This window comes from Penicillium psychrofluorescens (assembly GCF_964197705.1).
Source record: "Penicillium psychrofluorescens genome assembly, chromosome: 2".
NCBI classification, from domain to species: Eukaryota; Fungi; Ascomycota; class Eurotiomycetes; order Eurotiales; family Aspergillaceae; genus Penicillium; species Penicillium psychrofluorescens.
Window position 1 is genome coordinate 4292198 of NC_133440.1, and position 27109 is coordinate 4319306.

Below are 27109 nucleotides of genomic sequence, written 5' to 3' on the forward strand. Positions count from 1 at the left end.
TTCGCGCTGTTCTTCGCCCTTCCAAGTGTCAACTGGAGGAATTCTCTCCTGCCGGCTTTTGCAAACCGAGTAACTTGAACAACGGAAACTTCACATATATCATTTTCTATGTAAGGAAGGACTAGACCGGTTAGGCAATGAGAGAAAAGGTTAAGGAACTTTTTTGGCGAAATACTAATACGAGACGACTCGATGCTTTACCGTTCATGTTCTCTATAGTTCTCAATGAACTTGATTAAATCTCGTACTCGCAATTGATTTCCTGATTACTTATGTAACTAACTATTTTCATGTGGCAAATGTTCTTATAGCACCCATATTACTTCTCGGAATTAAAAAGGGTCATCACCCTGCACGGACATATCGACCCCACGTTTCGCGCGCGATGGTAGCACGATCGTCATCAACGAACCAGCGTCGGAAAAGATCAAATTGAGTCCGATCGAGGCTCAAAAACAATATGTAAATTGTACTCCGTTTCTTCCCAAGATGCAATTGAATACCTGGAGCAGGTATACCCAAGGACGCTCTTGTGTCTTTTTTGTGGCCATCATCAAAATTGATGAGCATGATAAATGCATTGGCGAGTTTCGGCGTGGAATGCCCCGATGAAAGGCGGGGTTTGGATCAAAACAGTGCCTGAGCGATCATCTAGTCAAGCATTGCTACCGTTGCACCACACCAATTCCCCGCATTCTCTTTGGGCTTACCGGTCAACGATCTCGATCGTCATCGTCATGGCAAGTCAGTGCGTGGTGGTCCGAGCTTAAACCCCTTGGATAGAAAAAGCTCCGCGCCTTGGCTCTGCAAAAGTCGTTCCGAGAGCTCGTGTTTTCCTTTGCTCGTCGGTTTGAATACAAGCAACTACGAAAGCCGCGATCATGTTGCAAAGTTTCCAGCAAGCGGCTGTTCGCCTTTGCTGGGCTGCTTCTTTAGCTTCTGCTTATACTCCGACAATTTCAAACCCCAATTCCCCCAATGCTCAATCGTCCTGTCCTGGATATCAGGCTCAGGACATGCATGTTAATGCCAATAAGCTTACGGCCACACTAGCACTGGCTGGATCAGCGTGCAATGCCTATGGAACGGATATAGAGACTCTTCAGCTCACGGTGGAGTATCAAGACACCCATAGACTTGCAGTCAACATTGAACCGATGCACATGGTAAGCGCTATGCTCCTTTCAGATGAAGAGCAAATGGAAATACGGAGCCAGTTACTTATTCCTGCAAGGACTCGAGCAATCAATCCTATTATGTTCTGCCTCCAGGCCTGGTGGACAAACCCCAAAGCTCAACATCAATGCCTGACACTGATCTTGCCTTCGATTGGGGCAATACACCCAGCTTCTGGTTCAGTGTGCGGCGAAAGCTCACTAATGAGTCACTCTTCAGCACGCAAGGCTCCAAACTGGTTTACGAAAACCAGTTCCTCGAGTTCGTGACGCAGCTGCCGTCAAACTATAACATCTCAGGCCTGGGAGAACACATTCACGCCCTGAGGCTCCAACCGGGCTTTGTGGCAACAAACTGGAACGCCGATATTGCAGATCCCGTCGACCGCAACATGTACGGCACGCATCCATTCTACATGGAGACGCGCTATTCCCAGAATGCCAAGAGTGGTGAAGTGCAAGGTGTCTCCCACGGCGTTTATCTTCGGAATTCACATGGGCTGGAAGCTGTCTTTGGCGATACTAATTTAACTTGGAGGGCCCTTGGTGGAGCTATCGAGCTGTACTTCATGGACGGTCCTACTCCTGCTGATGTGACGGCCCAGTACACTTCAGGTATTGTAGGGTTGCCTGCCATGCAGCAGTACTGGACATTCGGCTTTCATCAGTGTCACTGGGGGTATTCGAACTGGTCCGCTGTTCAGAACAACATCGACCAGTACAGGGACCACAATATCCCTCTGGAGACGCAGTGGGTTGACATTGACTACATGGATGCCTATGCGGACTTTACCACAGATCCCGTCAATTTTCCCGTGGACGAGGGCCAGGCTCTGATCGGCAAGCTTCATAATAATGGCCAGCATTTCATCCCCATCGTTGACGCGGCGCTCTGGTGGCCAGGGAACTTGACAAATTACACGAGCTACAATCATGGTCATGACCTCGGTATTTTCATCAAGAATCCTGACGGTTCCGAATTTGTCGGCCAGGTGTGGCCTGGCAATGCCGTGTGGCCAGACTGGCTCGACCCCAAAGCAGAAGGGTTTTGGGCGACCGAAATTGCTGATTTCCATCAGAAGATCCCATTTGATGGGATCTGGAATGACATGAATGAGCCATCGAATTTCTGTACTGGCAGCTGTGGAACCAAGTCGCCCCCTGCTGGACCTGTTGCGCCTGGCGAACGAAACGTGAATTCGCCCCCTTACGCAATTAATAATGTCCAGGGAGATCTCAACGCGAAGACAGTGGCCACAAATGCCACTCAATATGGTGGAGTCCAGCATTATGATGTTCACAACATCTTTGGTTACGGACTTCTCAGGGCGACAAACGCCGGTCTACAGAAAGCCATGCCCGGAAAACGACCATTCATCATCGGTCGATCGACTTTTGCAGGGGTTGGGAAATATTCTGGTCACTGGGGGGGCGATAATTATGCATCCTGGCAGCTGATGTATTGGTCGATTCCGCAGGCGCTCACGAATGCACTGTTTGGTATTCCGATGTTCGGTCCTGATACCTGTGCCATTGGGGGCAATACGACTTCTGAGCAGTGTGGTCGGTGGATGCAGCTGTCTGCCTTCTTTCCCTTCTACCGGAATCACTATGGGATAGGCGAGCAGCCACGAGAGGCATGGAGTATGTTTTCCCTCCTCGATATATACAGACTTTCGAGACTGACAGAGCTTCTTTTTACAGGATGGCCTGACGTGGCTGAATGGAGCCGAGACACGATCAGAATCCGCTACTCGATCATTCCATACATCTACACGCTCTTCCACGCCGCCTCTACGACAGGCAGTACTGTCATGCGCGCCTTGCAGTGGGAGTTCCCAGACGACCCCAGCCTGTTTGGCGCAGATCGGCAATTCCTGCTTGGTCCAGCCATCATGGTCATCCCCGTACTGAACGGCAACGTGTCTACCGTGGACGGCGTGTTCCCCGGAACTCAACCCTGGTACGACTGGTATAATCAGACTGCCGTTCCAGAATCCTCGCACCTCGCCAATACCACTATCGATGCCCCTCTCGGCCATATCCCCTTGTATGTGCGTGGCGGCTACGTCGTGCCTATGCAACAGCCCTCGTACACTCTGAGGGAAAGCAGACGCAACCCATGGGGTGTTCTTGTGGCGCTCGATAGCGACGGATGTGCGGAAGGATCTCTGTATATTGATGACGGTGAAAGCCTAAAGCCCTCCCAGGCAAAGGATGTTAGCTTCCTGGCTCGGCAGTCTAGCTTAGTGGCCAAGGTACATGGAGACTATATGCTTGACATGGTGACGCCCCTCGCCAACGTGACCGTGATGGGTGTGCCGAAATTCAGTGGTTCTGTCAGGTTCAATGGAGCGCATGTGGACTCGCAACAGGTGTCTTACGATCAGTCTCGCCAGTTGCTTCAGATCACGGGTTTGCAGGCGAGAACATCCAAGGGGGCCTGGGAAGACAGCTGGGAGATCAAGTGGTGATTGACTCCTGGTACTTGGGGTATGCCGCCTTTGCTTCTTCTCAGAAAGACAGCACTGTCTCCCAGGCGCACCTTCCAAATCCTATACTCCTTGCCTTATCATTTACTTCATTTACTTCTGTTCACCCTCACCTCAACCCAGACAACTAGTCCAGTGGGGGTCTGGAGAAGATATCAGACCCTCCTCATTCTGAAAAGGCTTCTCCCCACTGCTTGGCCATGGTCCGAGGTTTACGGTAGCCTCAGCTTGAGGTTCTTTAGATGCAATTTATACTTTTCTTGCGTCCTATTAAATCTACCTATTTATTTATTTAGTTATTTTATTTTTCATGTAGATATCAATGGGTCCTGCCCTAACTCTTGTCAAGGTACTCACTTTGAGTCGATTTGGTGGAGACCTCTGTGGAGTGGCTAGAGAGACCTGCTCCTCAAGCGATTAAAGACAGGCATTTGCGAATTATCTCGTGAGGTATATTCAAGAATACGCGAGCCAGGGCATTGCCATCGACTTTGTGAGCTTCTTCAACGAGCCTGAATTTGCGTGAGTTGCTAGCTCAACACAGCCCGACAACCTGCGCTAAGCTGTACACCTGCCAAGAGCAGCACGCCTACTACTCACAATGTCTAAGCTTTGATTGATTGCCCCTGGATGATGTCTGCGTCCAGCGCTGGGGATTAGGCAAATGCAAAAGGAAGGACAGATTGAGGTTCAAAAAAAATCACCCTAGCTTATTGACAGACTTCTATGCACTTTTGTGGGATGTGCAATTTCTTACATGTTTGTGAGAAACTAAATGTGAAAGAGATTCTATCGCCGCCTTGAACCAAACTATGCTAATTACCTTTCACAGCACAAAATATACATCCACATGCATTCAATTGAAATAGTAGGCTATCAAACACAGTCCATAGTGAAAACCAACTAAATTAGTCAACTATCGAGGTAATACTTATTATTAGGATATACTTCTCAGGTTATCTCATCGCGATGTCACTGCTTGCGGTCACCCGCATCCGATCCCCGGACAATGCCTTACGTCATCACCCCGATGAGCTAGAGTTAGTTATCAGGCGGCGCTACTTTATTGCTTTCATCTCTTGTCTTGTAACCTCTGTCGTGTGAAATTTGGTGGCCTACGCCTCTCCCTCCCATCCATCCGTCTTACGGTCAACCTGGCAAGCCAGCGCCATACTTCCCCCACCCATTCGAACAATGCCACCGGCCAAGCTAGCATCATGACCTCGGACTCGACTTTGCTGTGAGTCGCTCCACACTGGCACACGACAGAGCTAATCTTCAATGCGCACAGCCACCATCCGACTGATGCTCTCATTCTTTCGGCCAAGCGCCGGTTCTTCCCCTTCAGAATCCCCAACTTGTCCGTACACCCCCGCTCCCGGAGCTGCGCTCTCCGCAGAACTGACTTTCTTTTAGCCACACGCAGCTTCGCCACTACATCAGCACTGCCGACCCCGATAGGATTTATGTCATTGTTGAGCGAATCATTTACGCGATCCACATATCGGCCCAGAAGCGGGAGAGCATAGCTGCCATTCCATTCGAGCCCCGAGGTCTGGCTGCTGCGTATGGCTGGATCGGTGTGGGCGGTCCAGAGAATGGCGAATGCGCATTCATTAAAATCGGTGACCAAGGCATGCGGGTTCATGGTTCCTTGTCGCAACACTCCGATGTCGATAGCGCGCTTCCACTAGACCTTAACCCATCTGCAAGATCAGCATCACCAGACACCACGAATGGGCACTCACCACGAGCTCGCGGTCTTCTTCACGATCACTTTCCAGAAGTGGAGCTTCACAAGTTTGGTGGTAGTATTGTGAATTCTGTGACGATCCATCGGTTTCCGGGAGACAAAGACAGCCTAGCCGATGAAGATGTGATGGTCCTGAGGTAAGAACAAAAGACAGCGACCTTATCATTGACTGCCAAGCTGACTATTGCATATAGCAATAACGATTGCACAGTTACTGTCTATTCACTGACCCGTGCTACAGTACTCAAGGTCCTTGACCATCCAAAATACATGAACTATGCGACCATCTCCCCTGACTGCAAATTATTGACCGCCGTTGGAGATGAAGACCGGGCCTACTTCTATAAGATCTCTCGTGACTGGGAATCGACCTCGATCACAGACTCAGGCAAAAGACTGACAGGGTGGAATTTCGATCTTACATGGTGTGTCGAAATGGATATCGGCCCACGACCGGATGATGCAACCTGCTTTACTGTGGCTTTCTCCCCATCAAGTCATCTGTGTGCTGTCGGATCGCAGTCGGGGATCATCACCGTCCTCGATACTGAAACCATTCACAAAAAAGCTGGCGATGCGGAAAACAGCGACCCGATTGTCTGTCAATTCCCAGCTTCCAGGTCCTGTTCTGAAGGAGGTGCTGTCCGTTGCATGACCTTCTCGCCAGAACCATGGGATCTCTTGGTTTGGTTGGAAGGCCATGGCAGGGCTGGAGTCGCGGATGTACGCCAAGCTTTCTTACGCAGGCAAATCCTTCAACTGGATGCCGACGCGCCTGGTTTGCAAGAAGTACATATGGAGCCATTTTCAGACGATTCCGAAGGCCACCGCATGGAAGATGAAAGCATGGGGACGACTTCTCGAACTAGACTCGGCGAGGAATTCAATGAATCAGGAGAAGGCGTTGATCGTGCTTCATTACGCGATACCTTGATCCAAGATCTCACAGAACGAGAGAGATTGATCATGGACTTTTTGAACAACGCACGTTTCACATCCAGGTTGGAAGAGGGACTAACCGAGCGACCGGAAAGGCCAGCTAGGGTAGCTCTCCAACCTCACCCAGCGGTGCGTATGCGAGTCCATGGCTCTACAGATGGGCCCATCCGAGCTTCGCGTCCTACGTCTCCTCCGAATCTCTACGATTCTCCCCGAAATATTTCGCGTGACGGCGACCTTGGTCCCAGTCCACGGCGCCAGAGCTCCGTTGTGCTGTCCCAGGGCAGCCGTTCTTCGGAAACGGGTACTTCAAGCCATGATCGCCAGCCAAGTATCACCCTCAGTTGGACAACACCACCTTCTGAACTGCAGTCTACCGAATCTGATAGTACTTCACGAAATGTTGACCCTGATATTGACGTCGGACATGAAAGTAGCCGGCCAATGAGACCCCCCGAGGTGACGGGACCTACTCCCGCCACGCTGGATTTCGGACTCTCTTCGGAAGGGATGACTCGCCTAAGGTCCCAGCGCTCCAGCTCAACACCCCGACGGACCGAGCGGGCCCCTAGTGGCCCGGAAAGGCGATATGACCCATCACGTCTAAGCAACTACGAGATCCGAGCGAATGTAGCCGCAGAGCGGCTTCGGCGCCAACGGCAGATCGCAAACGAAGTACATAACCGCTCATTTGAACGGGAGCATCGACATCGTCAGCAATTCCTGGGATTTGAACAGGCACACTCCCCCCGATGGATCAGAAACATCATCAATGACCTCCCAGACCGAAGCTTGATGCATGGTCCCGGTGCTGAAGAGCCAGACTCCACTGCTGGCGTTGGCTGGGGAGCCGATGGCAGAACCTTGTACGTGTACAAACTGAGGTATTAATTAAGCTCACACTGACGTTTTGCAGGTACATTGCGACCCTGGAAGGAATCTTTGAATTCCAGATCAACGTCCAGGACCGAAAAACTTTCCCTGTTTTCTCCTGTCGCTGATTCTTTTCTACTGGCTGCGCCAGGTCCCCTTCATTCTTCCCCGCCAGGTCTACGTTTCACCCACTTTTATCAATACTTAATGATCCCCTTTTGCCTTGCAAATCTGAAACAACATTCTCCTACCGGAGGCACAGCAGACCGCAATGAACACGGTAAGGTACCACTACTGAAGGGGATCTTCCCACCGTCTTCTTGCTCTTGTCTGCCTTGTTTTATATTGCATCTGCTTGAGGCGCCTCAGAGGCGTACATGGCACCAATCATCTGTATGTTCTTCGTGCACAGTTTCTATGGCGATTAGCTAGGTACAAAAGTTCGGTTACATACTGGCTCTTCGCCGATTTCTGTATATCCTCAAGTAATATCTCGTGGTATATTCCCTTCGGCACTAATTATGGTCTCCTTTTAATTGTAACAATGACAATTCGAAGCTACTACTTCTTGTTACGAGAACGTGGAACCCTTTTCGGCCTCAGGCATAAAGATTGATCATGTGACATACGGCCTCGTTAGTTCTCGCACCGACACGCCCATTCAAAAACAAACATTGACCCAGTTTCAATGTCTCTCTTGAGGTAAGTAAACATTGATGGAGAAGTAGGTTACTCAAACACAAAAATCTTTTCTTGCTAACTCTCAGTAATCTAGCTCATACCGTTCTCTTTCGCCGAAAACACGGGCCCTGTTCGGCATCGGCGTCATGGCGTGGGCGACGATCGGGTTGTGGACTGCACCGCAGGTCGAGGATGCGATGGGAATGAAAGCCTCAAAGGAAGAGCAGGAGGCGCTTGATCGGAAATTGGCGCTGAAGGTTTCGAGGGTTGGTGCTGAGGAGAAGGGAAACTCTCGATGAGCTCGCTGGTTGGTCATGAGGGCTCGAGCAACACTACTCTACACCATCCTTATGGCAAGCGCACTTTTCTGGCCTCTCATATCTTCCATGGGCTGAAACAACCGACCCAGTGTCTTTTCAGCCCTATGGAAGCTACGAGGGGGAAAGGAAATGTGCTGCTCACGCCGCCGCAAGGGTCGGACTCGGACCGAGCTGGGCTCGGGGTTGGCATTGTGAGGTCATGAGTGAACGCCAACCAAACTCAACCCTGTTTCGATGTATATTTTTGTCCAATTGGGAGGACCAGATTGCGACCTGCCCACGCTTTTGCCAAAGCACATTCCACATATCCCTTCCAAGAGGAATCAGACCGGGCTGTTTCTCGTTTGGGGAGAGGCCCTAGCTACTCTGCCGCGATCTTGCCTCTATGATTGAGCGCTATCATCCACGTGCGCCAGCAACTATGCAAACGGTCGGTCTTCCGTTCCGATTATCTACGGCCGGTCAGCCTGTTTGACAGTCCCTGTGTGAAGGCTGCAGGCCTTTGATCCTGATGGCGGACGTCACCGGAACTGTCCTGTATAGTGAGACAAACTGCGTGTCCCGGTCCGGATCGAGAGCCGCCAGCCCCTCAGCGCAGCAGCAGCCAACCATGACATAGGGGCCCATATTTTAATCTATGGCCTTGCCAATGTTTCAAATGGAATGGTGATTTGAATGATGGGCGAACAGACACCAATATTGCTGCAAAGGACACGTCGGGGCTAGTTGAGGTTCAGAAAAAGTTCAGGGACTTGGCGGTGCATGTTGCACCGGGGATGGATTGTCAGGGGCCCATGGCCATCCCGGGATATTTTCTTCTTCTCCTTCACGTGTTTCTCGGGATATTTGTCCGCGTGAGACAGGCTACTCGGAAGCCGTTGACGTGAAACCCGGAGGAGATCGAGCATATGTCCCTGTATAAGCATGCCCAGCTGCATTTCAAAACGCAGAGTGTTGTTTTGCAAATCGGACATGTTCTGCGCTCTTCCACGACCAACCAAATCCTGTCTTGATGAGAAGAAAAGACAGAGTTGGCTGCGCCGCTTGGGCCCCGAACGTCAAAGCGGCATGAAGGACAAGGATGGTTCGACCCTTTGGAGACAAAGACAGGCATCCAAGTATGAGGATGAGAATGAATGGCGAACCAATTTAATCACCGGCTCGATCGAAATCTCAATAAGTTGAAAGTGAAGAAGCCTTGCAGCTCACGGTTGTCGCACCACCAACCCAGGGTCTAGTGGATGTCGTGTCTCCAGGATCAAAGAAATGGGTTGTTCCCTAGCTGTACTTTATGCCCTATCCGGCTTGTTGACTAGGATAAAATGCATTCCGTTTTCCTATGCTGAGTTTGTTTGCACTTTCCCAGCCTCTCAGCATCTAAGAACGTGTCTCCATCCTTGTTTATTTCTCCCGATATACATACTCTCTGCAGTGCGCTACTAAGCCTTTGAACGAAGCCAATCTCAATCCATCTATTCTTGTAGCGGGAGTGGTTTCTCGTCAGCTCCGAATCTGCGGTGCAACAAACTCGGATTCGAAGAGATTCTACAACGGCTGTTGGGCAGAAGGTCCGTGCTGGTGCATGTTTCTCGTTCTCTTCTCTGGTCTTCTGTCTTGGACTCAGTCCATTCCATCCCCAGGTAGTTGCGCACAGACAGTAAAATATGAAAATAAAAACTGGGGGCAGGTGATCAAGACTGGTCTCAATTGCTCGCCCAGATGAACTTGTACAACGTACAGGACCGAGGGCAAAGTCGTGCGGATCAGGTGCGCATAATTCAAAATCCGATTTCTTCTTCTGCTAGGCCAGCGTCTCTACACAATCTATTGGTTATAGTTGCTGCTACAGACGATCAACAAGAAATGCGTGGATGAGCTGTTGCGTCATCTACCACCTTAAGAATATCCGACTAAATACAAGTAAATATTTCCTTTCATAATCCGATTTGTTATTTAAATGTACCTTCTCCATAGTGGCAATATTTAGCAAATATCTGTTGTCCGAACTTCAAGCCACACGAGATGCATCAACTAATGATTCCTTTGCCTGTAGTGTTTGGAAATCAAGCACTGGATGAAGAATAGGTGCGGACGTGCAGACGGAAGATTTTGTTTTCTTGACAATATTTATCTGCATTCATGTTCAGTAATTAGTTCTGCGGATGATCGAAACATGCCTTGCACATCCATCGGAGGATTATGTATGAGGTCAATAGAATTCAAGACACGTAATAATATCCACACTAGTTAGTTCTGCATCTCAGCTTGTTCCTAGTGCAGTCTCTGATTGCCACCGCGGATGTCTCAAGTTTCGGCAGGTCAAAACAAGGCTTAGCTGAAGCATGCAATATACCCCACGACCCGCATTGGAATGTCGATCATCCAACGTCGATCACCCGATGACCTCAATGCTCGATCTCGATTTGTTGAAAGAAGCAAAGACACAACTTGCACATTCTTTATACATCTTGAACTGTACATGTACATCTGCCAAAAGAAGCAGATTCTTGCTGCCTAGCAAAGGCCAAAAAAGGCTACTGCTCGCGCTCGCTGATTGGCGAAATATGCCTTCATCGTAGCCCTGGGTCTTCCCTTGGCAGCGTTTGTTTGGCTTCTCGACTTTCCTTTCCAGGTTAATCATTCGGACAATCAATAAAAGTCCACCAGCCTTCGCGGACCCCTACTCATTTTTGTATTTCTTTAGTACCGCAGACGGGTGCATGGATATTAAAAACAGAATGTGTGAAATGTTTCTGCAGGCGTGAAGTTTATTGGTTTTAAAGAGAGGCAAGATGCAAGAAAAAAACAAGGTAGGGGAAAAGCAAAGCTGCAGATTTTCAGCTTCCACTGAAATTGATCGGAACTGACCAGGGTCAGGCTGCAAGTAGGAGTGGATTGTGGCCAATCGCAAATTAGCAGCTTGTCCATGGAGAAATTTGAATGGAGGGGGAGAAGGATCGCATTCTTCGGTGGCATTATTCTGCACGCTCGCTTTCCTTGTGAAAGGGATCATCTTAATTGTAAAAACACATGGCAAGAAAAGAAAAATTCAGGTAAAAAAAAATCCTTGGCCGATTTTTCGCAGCGTGTGAGACCCTGGGTGGTGTTAACTCGCAAGTCGAGATGCAGGATAGCAGCTCATGCCGACCATCTTCTTAGTCCTTCCGGAGAACTAAAGAAGACCAATGAGGCTCAAAATAAGGCACAAGAAAAGAAAAATAGAAACCGAAGATGAAAAAAAAAGCACCAGAAACTAGAAAGCAAATGCCATAGAATCATCTTCCGCGCCTTCATGCTCCAGTCCATAATTGGGTTCGTTCCGTGCGGTCAAAAAAATTGTCGCTTAGGTGCACAAGCTGTGCGGATTTTGAATGGGATCGTAGCGGCCATAAGTCGAGTAGACAGGGTCATATCCTCCAGTACTGGGCTGCTGCCTGTGCTGGTGGTGGCTGGCAACCCCCGTGAAGGTGGGGTCATGGTAGGGATCGTTCTTGAGATAGGGATCATTCTTCAGCGTATCCATCGGATCCATCGTATCATTCATGATTGAGTAGTCAAAGCCTGACGAAGAAGACGACGAAATCAAAGGACTGTCGCTTAACGGGGAATGCTCTGCCGTTGGCATGTGTCGATAATCTGTTCTGCCAAAAGGACCACGATGGCCCGAATCGTACATGAGAAGATGGGATCGCGCTGCTTGGCCGAGTCCGGGAGGGAGAGAACCACCGCAGCCATCGCCGGAATTAGTGTCGGGGCCCATGCTAGCGGCGCTGTCCCGGCGACCATCCTTGTAGTGACCCGGAGAGCGGCCACGGACAACCATTGCATGTGATTGGCGTCGAGCGATATGGACCCAACGAGCTTTACCATCAATAGGGCTGTAAACTTCAGCTTGGAGTTCAACAATCAGATTGTAGGTTTGTTGCTGTGCGCGGCGCTTGCCATTGTTGGCAGTTGCCTTTTGGAACTGAATTCGCTGAAAAATATGCTGCGTAGGTGGCTGACAGGGCTGAGCAGTATTCGTAAAAGATGTATTGTAGTCCATAGACTGCGAAAATCCCGAATTGCTACCATTTGCGACAGATCCTGCAGATAGCGAAACGGGTGGCGCGGGTTGGAGAATAACTCGACCAGGCCTGGTCTCAGACTGCTTATCTCTCTTTGGAGTATGCTGCACAAGATCCCGAGTTTCGCCATATTGCCCGTTCACGATTGCAGAGATGGACATGGCAAAACCTCGGATGGGTTCCAGAGTCTGATCTGGCTTGCGAAGATACAGGGGAACCGATGACAGCCAGGGCTGCAGTGTAAATGAGCAGGTGACAGCGAAATAATTCCGGCGATAGCAGGTCCATTTCCCTTCAGAAGGAAAGAATCCTCGACCCATTTTGGCATGGAGCTCAGGTGTAATCGTGTGCTGTGTGCCTGCCATATCCGCCACGATGGACTCAAGGACGCACGTTTCTTCAAACGGTGGAGCAGAGTTATTGTCGGCCTGTGGCTGGGATCGTTGAGTTTGTTCCATCATGGGCTGAGCCAAGGCATTCTGGCTCCGGTCAAAGCCAGTGTCCAGAACTCGAGTGGTCGTGTATTGGTGGGCCCGAGAAGCATCGCCCAAGGGGAATCCCAGCCCCCGCTGAAGAGAATAAGAAGGTGAGTAGGCGTTATTCCGTCCCATAAATGCCGGAATAGAGTTGATCGAGGGTCCCAGAGTCTGCATCGTTGTTGACATAGCGGGAGGTTGTCTAAAGTGCATACCGAGTCTTGTAAGCCATCATAGCTACTGAGACACAAGTGGACATACTTACAAAGTGTGTGGTAGGCCTCGAAAATCTCCGAATCTATCGAATGAATGATGCTGAGGAGGATGAGGGAAAAGAGGACCGGAAATGGGAGAAAAGGAATCTAAGTATGTCGCAAAATTTCCTTGTTAAAACATAAGGCATATTGAAGATCAATGAGGCTAGGCCATACCAGAGCAGGAATCCGGTGGTGTCATTGCAGCCGAAGTCGAGATAGGAAACCTATAAGCAGAAGACCCGTTCAGCAAATTACATCACCACACAATCTCCGCGAGCGAACGCTTAGCAATAGAAAAGCCAGAAATTCAGATGAACCCGAGCGCAGCACGGAGATCATGATGTGTAAAAAGAGAGGAGAGCCGAGGGGGGAAAGAAGCCGGAAAGCACGAGATGAACTCAGATAAAAGGGCCAAGGCATCGGAAGAAACGCATGCACGCAGCAGATGGGTATGGAAGGTAAGAAAACAGGCCGGACTAAAGTCCAAGCTGCCTGGACCCGGAGGAAGCGCATCGACAAGGGGAGGCTGGCCAAGTGGCGCGCAAGGACAGTCCAGATTTAAAGAATAGAACGACTTACTGCAAATCCTGCATAGCTGGCTGTTGTACGCTGTACCTCACGCCGTTGGTAACAGGCATCGAGGCGAAAGCTCCGACTCGCTGACTGTTGTCTTCTTCATCCGTCCCAAACGCCGGCAGATGGGACCACAGCGCTTGCCCACCCAGATAGTCACCGTCTGAGGAGGTGGTTGGGCAGCTCAGAAAGGGGTCTGGAAGAAAAGACGCTGTGAATGTCGTCGGTCAGAAGAGCCGAAAAGATGATGATGATGATGATAAAAAAAATGCGAAAAAGGTCAAGGTCACCAGCGGTGATATTTAACCAACCGCATGACGGAACAACCATGGAAGCAAGAGACACTTACAGGGATCCATCCCGAGCGGCGTTTTGCCAGGTTCCTCGTGGACCCTAAGTATGGACAGGTAAGGTGACACCAGCGAGACACCTAAGCCGTTGCCTGGCCCTTGATGTCTTTTGTGGCAAAGTCCGGTGTCTAGATTGGTAACAGGGTCAATAACTGGGTCCATGACAAGGTTGTTAGTGGGGGCTTTCTCACAAAACTGTGCGAGGATTTGTGGCAAAGCTCTTTCTAAAGCAGGAAAGGCGCGGACTTTGGACCAAAGGTATCAGAGATGAGAAGCCGACGTGTTATTGAGGAGAAAAGAGGGATATGTGGAAATCCGGCGCTGTTTTGCAAGGAATAAAACGGAGGGAGTGGGGAATAAAATTAAGAGATTGGAAGTGAGTGATAAAATGAGGGCATGCTTGAAGAGAGTGAATATGTCGAGCCTCAAGTAAGAGGGTGAGCAGAAGACAGAAAGAAAAGAAATGGGGCTCGCTGACTCGTCCACAAATGCGGTCACCGGATATTGGCAAATTGCATGATGTCTTAATTGAGAGGCCTCACATAGACTCGCGGACTTTGTGGTCAGCTTGCTAAAGAGCTTAATTGGAACAATGGTCAAAGCAGAAGCAAGGTCCGCGGGCACTAGGCCGGGAGATATGAGGAAGATCGTGGAATGGCAAGCGCAGAATGAAAAAATAAAAATAATAATGGCAGCAATAGAAAGGGAAAAGAAAAAGGAAAAAAGTGTAGTAATAAAAAGGAACTTACTGATGTAATATAGTGCGACTGGGTGTACAAATTAACAGACCAAGCCACCAGTGGCATTGACGGGCAAGTAGCTTGCATGCACTGTATTGAAGAAGATCTCGCTAGGAAAGAGAAGCTAGGTCAACCAAGCATAGATGTGCCGATGCCAAATGCATAGGATAACCCCAGTGGCAGATTGCACGTAATTTCTTTTGGAGGGTCCTAGTGCAGGACTGTGGCTGGGCTGATGATGGAGCCAACGACCGGTTGCAGCTTGAATAAAGGGCCTTTAGGATCTTTGGCAAGGGGGATGGTGCCTCACGAACTGATATTTGATGTGCCTTGACTGATTAATGTGTCTGGGTGGTGACGAGTTTCTATTTTCTAGCTTTCTGCACTGGGGGATTGCCCTCCCTCCTGCCAGAACCAGACCGCTGTTGGCTCTCCTGACCCTGGTAGCTTTCCTACTGTGGACACAACCCCCAGTTAGTCTTGCCAGGCATCACTGTCGAGCCAAAAGACGACACTTTCATCACATTTGCCACAGGTTTCCGTGGTTAGGCTCGGTCAGACACAGCCAGGGACATGGGAGATACGTTGTATTCGGGAGGCAAAGAATGGGTGCCAGCAGGCAGTGTGCATAGGGGTCCAACTGGAGCGGTCCAGCCCACGGGTTCTGTAAGATAATTTTGGAATTCCATTTTTGCTTTTTATTTTATTTTTTTGTTCACGTAATGGAGACGCAAAAGGCATGGAGGTGATTACCCATCGGCGGAACTGTAGCATCGAGTCATCGGAGTCATCTCGATCAATGTAATTGTTGATGACGCATGTCATTGGTTAGATCCACCATGTTCAGTGCTATAGAAACCAAGTCTCATGGGCTGAAACCCAGCTGCACGGACAGCGGCCGATCCGAGATGGGCAAGGAACAGTATGGTGATTGTTCAATGACAGGCAACTAGGGTGTATTGCCCACGACCAAATGGCCCCGATGAAGTCAGATGTGGCAGCGCGAACACCCGATAAGCGGGTCACTGCATGAAAATGAAATAAGATGAAACGAAAAAGGCTAGAGGTGATGATCAACCCCCCAGGCTACCCGTGTAGCCCCCAGTTGCATGACAGAGAATGATGTATCAGACCATGGAACTCACCGGGAGCCAATAAGCGGGTCCCTCCTCATCGCAGCCCTGTGGGAAAGTGCCAGTGAGAAAGCAGAAAACCATTAATGTTCACTACAGTACTCTTTGGTGCTTCTGACACGCCTGTCGGAATAGTCACCGAGGGGTGGCAATTATTTGATTGTGGAAATACTTAAGCACGAGCACTAGTTTACATCCTGCATGAGGAAAATTAGATCGGCCGATCGGCAGCTCTCTACACAAAAAATGCATTGCCCTGTGCTGGCGACATCCTCACCGACAAAGTGAAGCGAGAAAAATAACGAGGCGGCACTGGGGACTGTATGCAGCCATGGACGGCCCGAGACACATCCCGCTCCACCTTCCAGAGAGCTTTGACCCCCAGCCTGGGGCTCTTGTCTCCGTCAAACCAAGAGGGCCCTAATCCGGATAAAGCCCCCACAAGGAAGTCTGAAAACAAGAAAGGGCAAGAAAGGTAAAATAGAAGGCGTACACGGCAGCTTTTCAGAAAAGAATTTTCGGCCTACTAGGGCAGTGGAAATACACATCTAGAGTGGAAGGAATAATCATAGATCCAGAGATCCCAGCCCCCGAAGTGGGACTGCGGTCCGATTCGTGTCGACGGAACTTGCATTAGTGGGCAGATCGGCCAGGTTGCAGCAGGCTAGTTGGGTAAGTAGTGTGCAAAGCGCAGGACTCTGGAAAAGCACCCGACAGCTAATGATTGGTCGGGGAGGCAGTCAATAGAAGGCCGTGGTGATTTGGGGTATGTTGTGCATCATTCGTTCACTCTTCCTCTCGAACTCCATACATATCTCCGAGGTCAATGGCCGTGCCAATCCTAAATAGGACAGGGGCTGTTTCCACTTTGGGCTAGGTAATAGCAGATCGCAAGCCATTGACACTGCCGAGAAGTGATGAGAATGTTGTCTCCTTGTCGACACGTTCAGGGGCGGTGAGTTTCCTCCGCCAGTTCCAAATCACTATAAGCTGTATCCATGAAGATAGGATGGAGTGTGTAGTAGATCGGCCACTCCCCGTGCCGGAGCTCCACCTCGGAGAACGAGCCTTCTCCGGCTCCACTGTTCGTGATCTATCACTTCGAAAAGGCTACATTTTTCCACGCGACACATAAAGCAGGGTAATTGTCCGAATAATTATTAGGGTTGCTCTAGCGAGCCCTACCAGGTACATCCGTCGCTGCAGGTACCTCTGAGATGAGTTTTAGGGTGCTAAATTTATACTTCGATTTAACTTTTGCTAGGTGGGATCCCGCCACTAGGGCGAGAACCGCATGGATTTTCATCAAACAAACCATGGACTGAAGTAGTCATCATTGTCTCAGCCTGGCCTTCGAAGGCACATGCCCCGTTGTCGGATGCCTTTTGCCGCCCGTTGGGGGGCTGTATTGATATCTCGACGTCCTGACGAGCATCCCTGTGTGACGCTGGCCATTCGCTGCCGAGCAACGATGAACCGTGGTTGATCCCGCGGCCCATTTCCGGATCGCATGGAAGAACCTGAAACCATCAGGCGACAAAAAAGAAGCCAATGTTTCGTGTGCGGGCTCTTGAAAACTTAGACTTTCAGAGCATTGGAACAGTCCATTACCAAGACTCTCCGAAAAAGGCAGCAGCCGGGGTGGCATATTGTATATTCTTGAACTCTCCTGTTCCGCGACCCTGGTTCAATATGCCGGTTGTTCTAGGGTTCGCTGGGCGTTTGTCTCAACGTCTAACGGAATATGGCAGCAAGCATCGCGCGGGCCATTCACACTACTGGAACTGTCACGGCAAGGCCGGCAATTCCGCCATTATTGATTCCTCAGCCTTTTCAGAATACATTCAATAAGATTGGCACATCAAGTTGCCCTGTACCAGCGCCTCCGATTCCAAGGCATCTACTCCTTTGAACACAAAGTTCCTGGGCTATCACCTGCGTACCATGGATCCTGAGATTGAGGGTTACTTTCTTATGATCGACAACCTGTTTGCTGATATCCACAGTGAAGGATGTTTCGCCGATGGTCCTACTTGTCCTCCCTCAATCCATGTAGTGGACCTGATGCATATTCTCATTGGCGGCAGGTCATCCTGTCATCCCAAACTTTGATCCATCTGGATCTACAGCCTGGCAACATTCGATCGCGTCGTATCATAACCCATGTGCCCTCTCGGCAGATGGATCCCGAGGGAATAAAAGCCAGAAAGTATTTCGCCGCTGTTGAGATTGCATGACATGCCCAGCAGGATAATATCAAGACAGGGATATAGCCGGCAACAAAAGCCGACAATTGGTCAGTTGATCTAGTCTCGCGATGTCAAGAGCTTGTCAGGCGGGCACCAACTTTTCTGGATGATTGACGTTGGATGCAGTCCGGTTAAAGACGGCCGGCAGGACGAACAGACAAACGTCTGTTTTCCCACTCCGCCAGTGTGGCGACCAGATGCTTGTCTTCATCTTTCCATTCTATTCCCTGGCACCCGAGCGACCAACCCGGACTCGGGCTTGAGTAGCACGAAGGAAACAGCCAAGAAAACAAAACGCCCCTCGAGAAATGTGCTCAACGGCAACCTCCTTTACCAAGAACTTCCCTTCTCGTCGATTGCCTCGAGTGTCCCACCACACGATCCAATAATTTGCCATCGTGGCCCCCGGAAAGTCATGAACGCCTTTCACATGTATCTTGCTTGTCCCACTTCAGTCCACATTAGCGGAGGAATAAAAGACAAATCCAAAGGATTTTAAAATGTGGTGGCCTAGTATTTTCCGAAAGAAATTACCAACAAGTTCGCGGATCCGCCCCATCCTTGTCAACCTGGGTTCTTTCGCAAGGGGCGCAGCGAAGCGTGCCTATCCCCATGTAAGCTTTTCCAGGTCTCTTTCCTTAAGTGGAATGCTGATGCTACGTTTTGCAACCCAATCTTGAGCCATTTCCAGTGAGGTGGGTCCCGTTGTTCGTTGTTCAAGGATCTAGATAAGTCTGTGAGGGTGAAAAGAAGGTCTATCTTCGTTCGGGGAGGCCGAGGGCGTCGAACATGCACTCACGTGCATCAATCTAGACTTTGGACAGATCTTTAGGCATCAGAGAAACCCTCTTTACGCATTCAGCGATGAAACATCAGGGATGTCGCTGCAGCTGGCTGGGCAGAATTGTTGAATCTGGCGAGAGCTAAGTAGATGCTAGAGAAAGATTAAAGGCACTTGGAATAGGCTAAGTCGGGGCTGGCCTTCTTCCATTCACAATATCGTTCCATTCTGGCAGGTAGAGCATATCTGGCATCGAGTCACTGAACAAATCACCCTCAATGTTCCAAGACAGATCCGACGATGGCATTCTTTGGCTGGGCCATTCAGGCTCTAGCATGCTCTCATCTCTCTGCTCATACTCGATATTCGTATCCTCTGGTGATCCATTGTGAGTTGCAAAGTTTGCTTTATCGACATGAGAACTCTGCGAGACCCCCTTGTTGATTTTTTTACGTGTTCCCGATGCAGATCGTCTGTAATCGCCTCTTGAAATCCAAACTTGGTGTCGGATCCGAGCAAGACATCGCCAGATGCTCCCTCTTCCAGTACCGACTGCTGACAAGTCGTCCGAGTACGACAATGCATCAAATGTCTTGTTTACCAGATCCCAGGCCTTCTCAGTCTCCGACGACAAAGGGAAAGAGCATAGAAAACGCAAAACATATGCGAGAGCGTACCACTGTGGGTACGTTTGGAATAACCAAGCAAAGTTCCCAGTTGTTTTGCCATTGAGTAGCGAATAACTACTCTCAATCGTGCGGCAGGCCGTGGAAAAAGCTATTTCGCAGAGCCCCTTCGAAGGAGAAGGCGTCGAGCAGTTTTTGTGGTCTGTTTGTGAGATGAGATGCTCGCGAGCCTGCAACATAAAGTCCATTTTGATGTGTGCAGTCGCGTAATGACCCGCAGCAGTTTCTTGGACTTTGGATAGAGATTTGTGGGGAAAGAATTTCTTTTCGAACCATTCTTTGTGTTCGCGCATAATCATTCTTCTTTCTTCAAGATCGCCTGTAAGGTCGGCGGTGTCTTGGGCCGTTGCTATCGTACCGAGCACACGCTGCAAGAGCTTTGTGCCTTCAATTTGAGCCAAAGCGAAGGATGTCTGTGTCCAGGCATCTGATTCTGATGGCAGTGTCTCCATCGTAGGGAACAAACAGTCGTCGTCGACATTGAGTGGAAGTCTCAGTCCTTGATGGTGCCAATCAAAACTGTAGGCAAACCCATGATCTTCAGGCGCTCTGTGATCGAGTAGGTTAAGATGCCACCAGAGTCTGAGTCGGCGCTCAGTCTCAAATGGACTCAACCCTAGAGCGGCCCCGTCTCGATGAATGCCAATGGACTGCGCTAACCGGATGGCAGTGCCGATTAGGATCCAGACGCCACGCCCAGGATCGTGAACTCGCAGACTTGTCTGTTTTGAATTAGATAACATGACCGCAAACCTCGGGCGGAAGGGTTCTTTGGCTCACCGCAAAAATGGCAACAGCCTCAACAGTCGTAACGTCGGGTTCGTTGAACAGGTTCAGCTCGATAATGATCTGATTCAATCCATTCTTGAACTTCTCCAGCAACTCCGAGCGGTTGTTCGAGGAAATTTTCGATATCTCGTCCTCGTTCAAGCTGGTTGTGGCAGCGAAGTATATTGCAAAAGCCAGCGCTGAGAAGGATGATATGGTTTGAGACGGGTCGGCTACCAGAGTTATCATGGATGATTGAGTAGTTGGAATATGCAGAACTTTGGCGACGGGGTCCACGTTTTCGATAAACGCTCTCCAAAGCCGTAGTGCTAGTTGAGGTTCCGGGTATAGGTCCGTTGGACTTCCGGTTCTGTCATGTGCTATTGGAGATATTCCAGTTGTTAAATTTAGATCCATGGAGGTGCTCGCAGCTTTCCCACAGTCAAATTGGCGGTCAGGAGGCTTCATGCGTTCTTCCTACGAGATGATTAGCTGATAATTGTCCAGTTGATTGGTGTGTAGCACGCACATCTTGAAAAACATCTAGTAAGTTGGCGTTGTCGACATAATGAACCCTCTCGCCATCTTTCAAGAGAATCTCCCATGATCTCGACGGATTCGCAGGTGACGACTTAGAAAGATATGAAGCCGGAGAAGTCGCTGACTCTGATAGCTTTGCTTGCAGCGGTGGTGGTGGAGCCCTAGATGGGGGTTCTCTGTTCATTTGACCAAGCAGAAGTGACTCAAGTCGCTGCAGGCGATCAGAGATATCCTGTAATGATGAGCTCTTCTTTTCAGTGTCACGCTGAATACTCGGGTATGTGCAAATCTCCCTCATGCGAGCGCACTGCGAACAAGGACTCTTGCGATCGCATCGCGTCTTCCTTCGATAGCATCTAACACATGAGCGGCCAGCTTCGCTGGTGCGGGCATGTCGATCGGTGGCATCATCTTGCTCTCTATCCATTGTATCGGTCGTCATGCTCCAAGTATCTTCCCAGGATGCTTGGTAAGTGTAGATTGACTCACGTTGGAGCTTCGGCTCTTTCGGGCCCGGTAGGCCCGCTAATGAGCGAATTATGTAACCCGGCTCATAACTCTAATCACAGAGAACGAAATGAATACACTTCCAACAATACCTACTATAATGTGATCTGCTGATTCCGTAGAAATGAGAATAAACTGCTTGGTCATCAAATGTGCTGAAAGCATATCTCAGTATTCCAACGGTTCTGGGAATTGACATATAAAGAACCGATTTCGGTGCAGCGGGGCCGAAGAGGCCGTGAGCAACAATAGAAGTCTTATACCAGGTCCTTATAAACGCTATAAACTTGTTGGCCTCTAAATTCCTGTTAAAAACAGTTCCTATACACCAACCCATGATGACGTCTCCTAGTGGCTTTCATGGCCGTTTGGAGGGCAATTCATCTGACACAGTTGTCGAGCTCCAGACCAGAGCCCCCGAAGCTGGAGAATCAGCGAAGCAGTTACCTGAAGGTGGCTACGGTTGGGTATGCGCCGTATCCGTGTTTCTCATCAATGGGCATACATGGGGTATCAACAGCGTATGCATTCCCGAACTATAACCCCACCTATGACATTCAGTGAAAGTTAACCGGCAAACCCGAAAGGCTTACGGGGTCCTTCTCTCCTACTACCTTTCCGATCACACATTCCCAAACACCAGCACCCTCGAATATGCATTCGTCGGTGGTTTAAGTATCTCCATGGCCTTCGTTATATCGCCTCTCTCGACATACATGGTGCATATCTACGGAATCCGACCCGTGACATCAATCGGAGGCATACTAATAGCTTTGTCTCTCATCTGTACCTCCTTCGTCCACCAAAACTGGCAGCTCTTTTTATCCCAGGGCGTATGTTTTGGACTGGGAATGGGCTTTTCGTTCGTCGGCTCTGTCGGTGTTGTGTCGCACTGGTTCCATAAACGCCGAAGTCTGGTTAATGGCATTGTCGCTGCTGGTTCCGGGATTGGTGGATTGACATATTCGCTTGCAGTGAACGCTATGATCTCTAGTCTCGGTTATCCATGGGCCATGCGCATTCTCGGTATCATCTGTTTCGTCGTCATTGTACTCTGTGGCAATCTCCTTCGGCTGCCGCCGAGCTCTGCTCCACGAACTGGTCAAAATCTCATGCGAGTGCAACTATTCCGACAACCGAAATATATCTTCTATCTCTTGTGGGGTGTATGTAGCGGCTTGGGCTATATCGCGTTGTTATTCAGTCTATCGAGCTATGCAGTGGCAGTTGGGTTGACACAGCAGCAAGGAGGCCTTGCTAGTGCTCTTTTGAATCTAGGCCAGGCCCTCGGTCGTCCCATGGTGGGCAGATTGAGTGACTCTTTCGGTCGGATTGAGATCCCCCTCATCAGTTCTCTGTTCTGTGGAGTATTTTGCCTGGTCGTGTGGCCATTTGCAGCATCTGCCGGAGTGCTGTATTTTTTTGCAATCGCTGTTGGCCTGGGAGCGGGGACATTGTGGGCGGCAGCTGCTCCAATCGCTGCGGAAATTGTCGGACTCGAGGATTTAGCTGGTGCATTGGCGTTCTTTTGGTTGATTCTCGCTCCACCCACGGCTGTGTCTGAGCCCATTGCCGTGCAGCTACGAAATAAGGCCGGAGATGCGCATTCGTATTTGAGAGTGCAGTTGTTTGCCGGGTTCATGTATCTGGGGGCTGCTGTGTGGCTGCTTTGTCTCAAAATTTGGAGAGCTAAGAAGCCATAGACTCTAGCAATATTCTCGTAAAACAAAAAGTGTACAATGTCTATTAACATATCATGTCAATAAATACAAAAAACGATTGAAGATGCAAATGCAGTATATCTACAAGGTAAAAACAGTATATAGACAAGAAACAAGCCAGAGCGATAGACGGATCACATCAGACTAGTCCGGCCACCAATCTCATTTCCAGCTTCCCCATTGGGCATCTCGCCATTGCGGCCAACAACAAACTCCCGGTAGATAGCATTAAAGCGCTTACGTTCAGCAGCACTGAGAGAAGAGCGCGTGGTAGCCAGCGAGCGTTCGATATGATCCCAGCGAACGATGATCTCGTCACGCAATTCATCTGCAGAGGCCTCCGCTGCACCATTAGCCATCGGGGTTGCAGCGGCACCGCTACTTCCCTGTTCCAGTTGGCGCTGGCGGCGGCGAGAGTTCTTGATTGCTTCCAGTTTGGCTGCAATCACGGCAGGAGGAGGCATAGACGCGGAACCAGATGCTTCTTCGGTTGAGGAGTAAAGAAATTGGATGAATGACTTGCTGTTGGCGGTTGCGGAGGAGCTTTTGGCAGCACCTGATTTTGCGGCGGGCTTATCAGATCCTGTGGATCGATCACCCAGCGCATCGTGAACTGCTTCCAGATGCGCGTTATACACGACGGCTTGCAGATCTGCACCAGAAAAGCCTTCTGTCTCGGCGGCAATGTCGCTGAAACGAGAGCGGACCTCGTCGCTCATCTTCAGTTTCTCACTTACTGCTCGAATGATGTCGATTCGGTCTGCGTGAGACGGCATGTTACAGAGCAGAGACTTGTCTAGACGGCCAGGACGCAGCAGGGCCGGATCGATCAGGTCAGGGCGAGACGTTGCTGCAAGCACGTAGACGCCTGACAGACCTTCAGCACCATCCATCTGTGTCAGGAGCTGGTTGACCACGCGGTCAGTGACTCCAGTGGAATCGTGGCCACGTTTCGGGGCAATACTGTCGAACTCGTCGAAGAAGAGGACACAAGGGCGGGCGGCCTGCGCTCTCTCGAACAGGTCGCGAACACTCTTCTCGCTTGCACCAATGTACTTGTTCAGGATTTCGGGGCCCTTTACACTGATGAAATTCAATCCGCATTCACCAGCCACCGCGCTCGCCAGCATCGTCTTGCCGCAACCAGGGAAACCGTACAGCAAGAGACCGGAGCGCAACCGCAGCGGACACTGTGAGAAGATCGGCGCATATTTCGTAGGATATTGTAGGGTTTCGAGCAAAGTTTGACGAGTCTCGAACAAACCCCCAATGGCGGAAAAGGTGGTGGTAGACGAGGTGAGGGTCACGTTTCGAAGAGACGCCGGAGTGAAGCCCTTTAGGGCGCTGTCAAAATCCTCAGAGGCGAGCGTGATCATCTTGGATTCGGCAGACAAGTCTTGAACGGAGCGAATAAGCGCCTCATTGCGCGCACGAGAAACAAGTAGCACGAGATCGCCAGGCATGTAGCCGTCAGTCTTGCCCGCCAAATCCAAAAAGTCAACATCTCTGCTGAGGACAAAGCCATCCCCTCCAGATGAGCTGGGGCGGCTTCCTGGATTCGAGGGATCGAGCCACGAGTCATGTGCGGAATGCGTGGAAGAGCTTGTGGTTCGAAAATGGCCATTGAGCGAATCCGCCGCTTTGTCTTGGCTGGTCAGTTTCTCCAGGACTTTTCGTCGCCCATCCTTGTCCGGGGCTCTCATGTTGATGATCTCACGAACGACATGGCCACCGATAATGACATTGTTCAATGATTCCTTGGCCTGCGCAGTGGCCAATAGGACAACAGAAGAGTTCATTGAGCAAAACTCCCGAACCATAGAGCATATGACCTCACTGTTCTGGCGACTTCGACCATTGTCTCCGCCGACTTGCAACTCGGTTTCAACGGGGCAGAGTTTATCAAGGTCGTCCAGAACCACCACTGCCTGACCACCAAGGCGAGCACACCATGATGCAGACATAAAGAGGCGATTCAACACCTCTTTGATGTTGGAGATTCGCGTCTCATCAGTGACAAGCTTGCGGCAAGAAAAGTACTTGACGTTGAACAGATGTTCCTTGCGCAGGCGGTGGGCCAAGAGGTAGCTAAGAGCCGTCTTGCCGGCCCCGAGACCGCCAGTCAAAAGAATTGACGAAGATTTGGTCAAATTGCCCAAAGATTGAGAGATGATAGAATCGATTCCCACCAGCTGGGGCATTCTATCCGGAACGGGGTCATCAGTGGGAAGTTGTGATGCACTTGCATCGGTTGGTTTGGGTATTTCGGCCTGCACTTCAACGCTCAACTTCGCCTCGGAGCCTAGCAGCCACCCAAACATCGATTTTGCATCTTCAGTGCTACCCTTCAAGGGCGGATCAAATCGAATGATGGCGCCATCGAACGAAGAAACAGAGGGATGGTTCTCGGCCTTGGGCAAGATCATGCCATCGGTCAGGGGTCCCGAGAACAATCCAATATCGGACCCAGTACTACCGTAGATTACTTTGAGGCGCTCGGCCAAGGCATCCCGAGACGCTGCAGTGTCAGCACCGAACTTCAGTCCATCTTTCTTCTTCGATGCATCTACCATAAAAGGATACACCTTCAGGGTCTTCACTGTTGAACGGTGCAGCTGTGGTGGCGCGGCCTCGACACGCACAATTCCTCCCACAATGTTTTCCGCCCCGAGGGCCGTGCACAACAAAGAGGACATCGCCGCATGCCGACAGTCCGGTGCCTCCTCCCAGGGAATCAGCTTCGCCACAAGCTTCGCTGTCGGAGAACCGGCTTCGCTTGACTTTTGTTCCGCTTGGGCAAGGTGCTTTTGGGGATCTGGCGGAGGTTTGAGACCAGATGGCTGAACTACCGACACGCATGCCCATGTCGCTCCTCGAAGCTCATTGGTTGCAAGTAGGTCCCGGTCAACCCAGACACGGAGGCCGTCGTTTGCATCCTCTTCCATTTCCTCATCAAACCATTGGCTCGCCACTGTTCGGTCCACACCTCTCAGGTAGAGAGAGCCTCGGGTGGAAGAGTCAGAGCGACTTTTCGGGCGCACAGTGCTTCCAGCACTTCTCCCACCACCACTTTTGCGGCTGCCATTTGCACTTCGGCTGTCTGTGCGGGACCCTTTCCCGGGCTTCGCTCTAGTTTTTGGAGCCACAATCACCTCGGCATCCGGCGCAATTTTGGCAAACGGCGAATCCTCTGACAGAGTTGGCGTAAGAGAAGTGACAACGATATTCGCGGTTGAGGTTGGAGAGAGGTGTAATGCGAGCGGGTGCATATGTTCCGATTGTGCTGCGCTGTAGGTAGGGTTTGGTAGAGCACGGATCTGCGAGAGCAGATTGAGCTCCAGGAATGTGGCATGAAGCTCGATGACTAGGACGGAAACGGGTCAGTAAGACGTCGTATAGTAGGCTAGCGGTGCCATGGAACATACTTTCCCAGTCTTCTGGGGTCAGTGGCTCGATATTAATGGTATTCGCGACCGGCGGATCCAGGTGTATGAACAGCCCGACCTGGAAAGGAGTGTGAGAATGCCCACGTGGGACGACGAAGCAGGGGAGGAATGTATATACCTTTTGTCCTTCCGCAAGACCGAGAAGCCTTCCAAAAGTCGTATCTAGCTCAACGGTGGAAATGTCTTGCTCTCTGGAGAAGCCACTGCTAATGCCCTCCCGGCCCACGACAGGCGCGAGCTTTCGCCGGCTCGGCATTCCCGTCCAACCCAAGAAGCACGATTGCTGCTGCGGGGAAGCGCCATTGGCCTTCGGAGACGTCGACCGGTATTGCAACTCAATGATGACATTCTGGGCAGCCTGTCGTAGGACCTTGTTAGCCGGCGATGGGAGGCATGGCGGGGAAGTGACAGACTGACCGTGTTGGCATTGACCAGCAAGGCGACCAGCGACGATGGCAGATTGACCAGGCAGTTCTTGAGAGGCACGAGGGCCACTTCAGCCGTGGCAGAGGGCTTCTTGGGCGCCATACTGGAAGGCGCAGATGAGACGGCGCACACAGAAGCTGGGAGAGTTGTGTCTGG

General features: G+C 50.4%; 6 protein-coding genes across 6 annotated transcripts; 3 read left to right on the top strand and 3 right to left on the bottom strand.

Moving 5' to 3' along the window:
- Positions 1–1303: 1303 nt before the first annotated feature.
- On the top strand, positions 1304–3649 carry PFLUO_LOCUS3787 (uncharacterized protein; the record flags this gene model as incomplete). Its single annotated transcript, XM_073781070.1, has 2 exons — positions 1304–2819; positions 2880–3649. The coding sequence occupies 2 exons, from the start codon at positions 1304–1306 to the stop codon at positions 3647–3649; spliced, it is 2286 nt and encodes a 761-aa protein (XP_073637862.1).
- Positions 3650–4884: 1235 nt separating this feature from the next.
- PFLUO_LOCUS3788 (uncharacterized protein) lies at positions 4885–7360 on the top strand (the record flags this gene model as incomplete). Its single annotated transcript, XM_073781071.1, has 5 exons — positions 4885–4907; positions 4959–5027; positions 5084–5557; positions 5615–7225; positions 7276–7360. The coding sequence occupies 5 exons, from the start codon at positions 4885–4887 to the stop codon at positions 7358–7360; spliced, it is 2262 nt and encodes a 753-aa protein (XP_073637863.1).
- A 560-nt stretch (positions 7361–7920) lies between these two features.
- PFLUO_LOCUS3789 (uncharacterized protein) lies at positions 7921–8212 on the top strand (the record flags this gene model as incomplete). The annotated part of the gene is made up of 2 exons (XM_073781072.1): positions 7921–7934; positions 8008–8212. The coding sequence occupies 2 exons, from the start codon at positions 7921–7923 to the stop codon at positions 8210–8212; spliced, it is 219 nt and encodes a 72-aa protein (XP_073637864.1).
- Positions 8213–11576: 3364 nt separating this feature from the next.
- On the bottom strand, positions 11577–12965 carry PFLUO_LOCUS3790 (uncharacterized protein; the record flags this gene model as incomplete). The annotated part of the gene is made up of 1 exon (XM_073781073.1): positions 11577–12965. One exon carries the CDS (start codon positions 12963–12965, stop codon positions 11577–11579), a length of 1389 nt encoding a protein of 462 aa, XP_073637865.1.
- A 6078-nt stretch (positions 12966–19043) lies between these two features.
- On the bottom strand, positions 19044–19997 carry PFLUO_LOCUS3791 (uncharacterized protein; the record flags this gene model as incomplete). Its single annotated transcript, XM_073781074.1, has 1 exon — positions 19044–19997. The coding sequence occupies one exon, from the start codon at positions 19995–19997 to the stop codon at positions 19044–19046; it is 954 nt and encodes a 317-aa protein (XP_073637866.1).
- Positions 19998–23215: 3218 nt separating this feature from the next.
- Positions 23216–27055, bottom strand: PFLUO_LOCUS3792 (Peroxisome biosynthesis protein pex1; the record flags this gene model as incomplete). The annotated part of the gene is made up of 4 exons (XM_073781075.1): positions 23216–26445; positions 26507–26585; positions 26646–26885; positions 26945–27055. The coding sequence occupies 4 exons, from the start codon at positions 27053–27055 to the stop codon at positions 23216–23218; spliced, it is 3660 nt and encodes a 1219-aa protein (XP_073637867.1).
- Between the last annotated feature and the right edge of the window lie 54 nt (positions 27056–27109).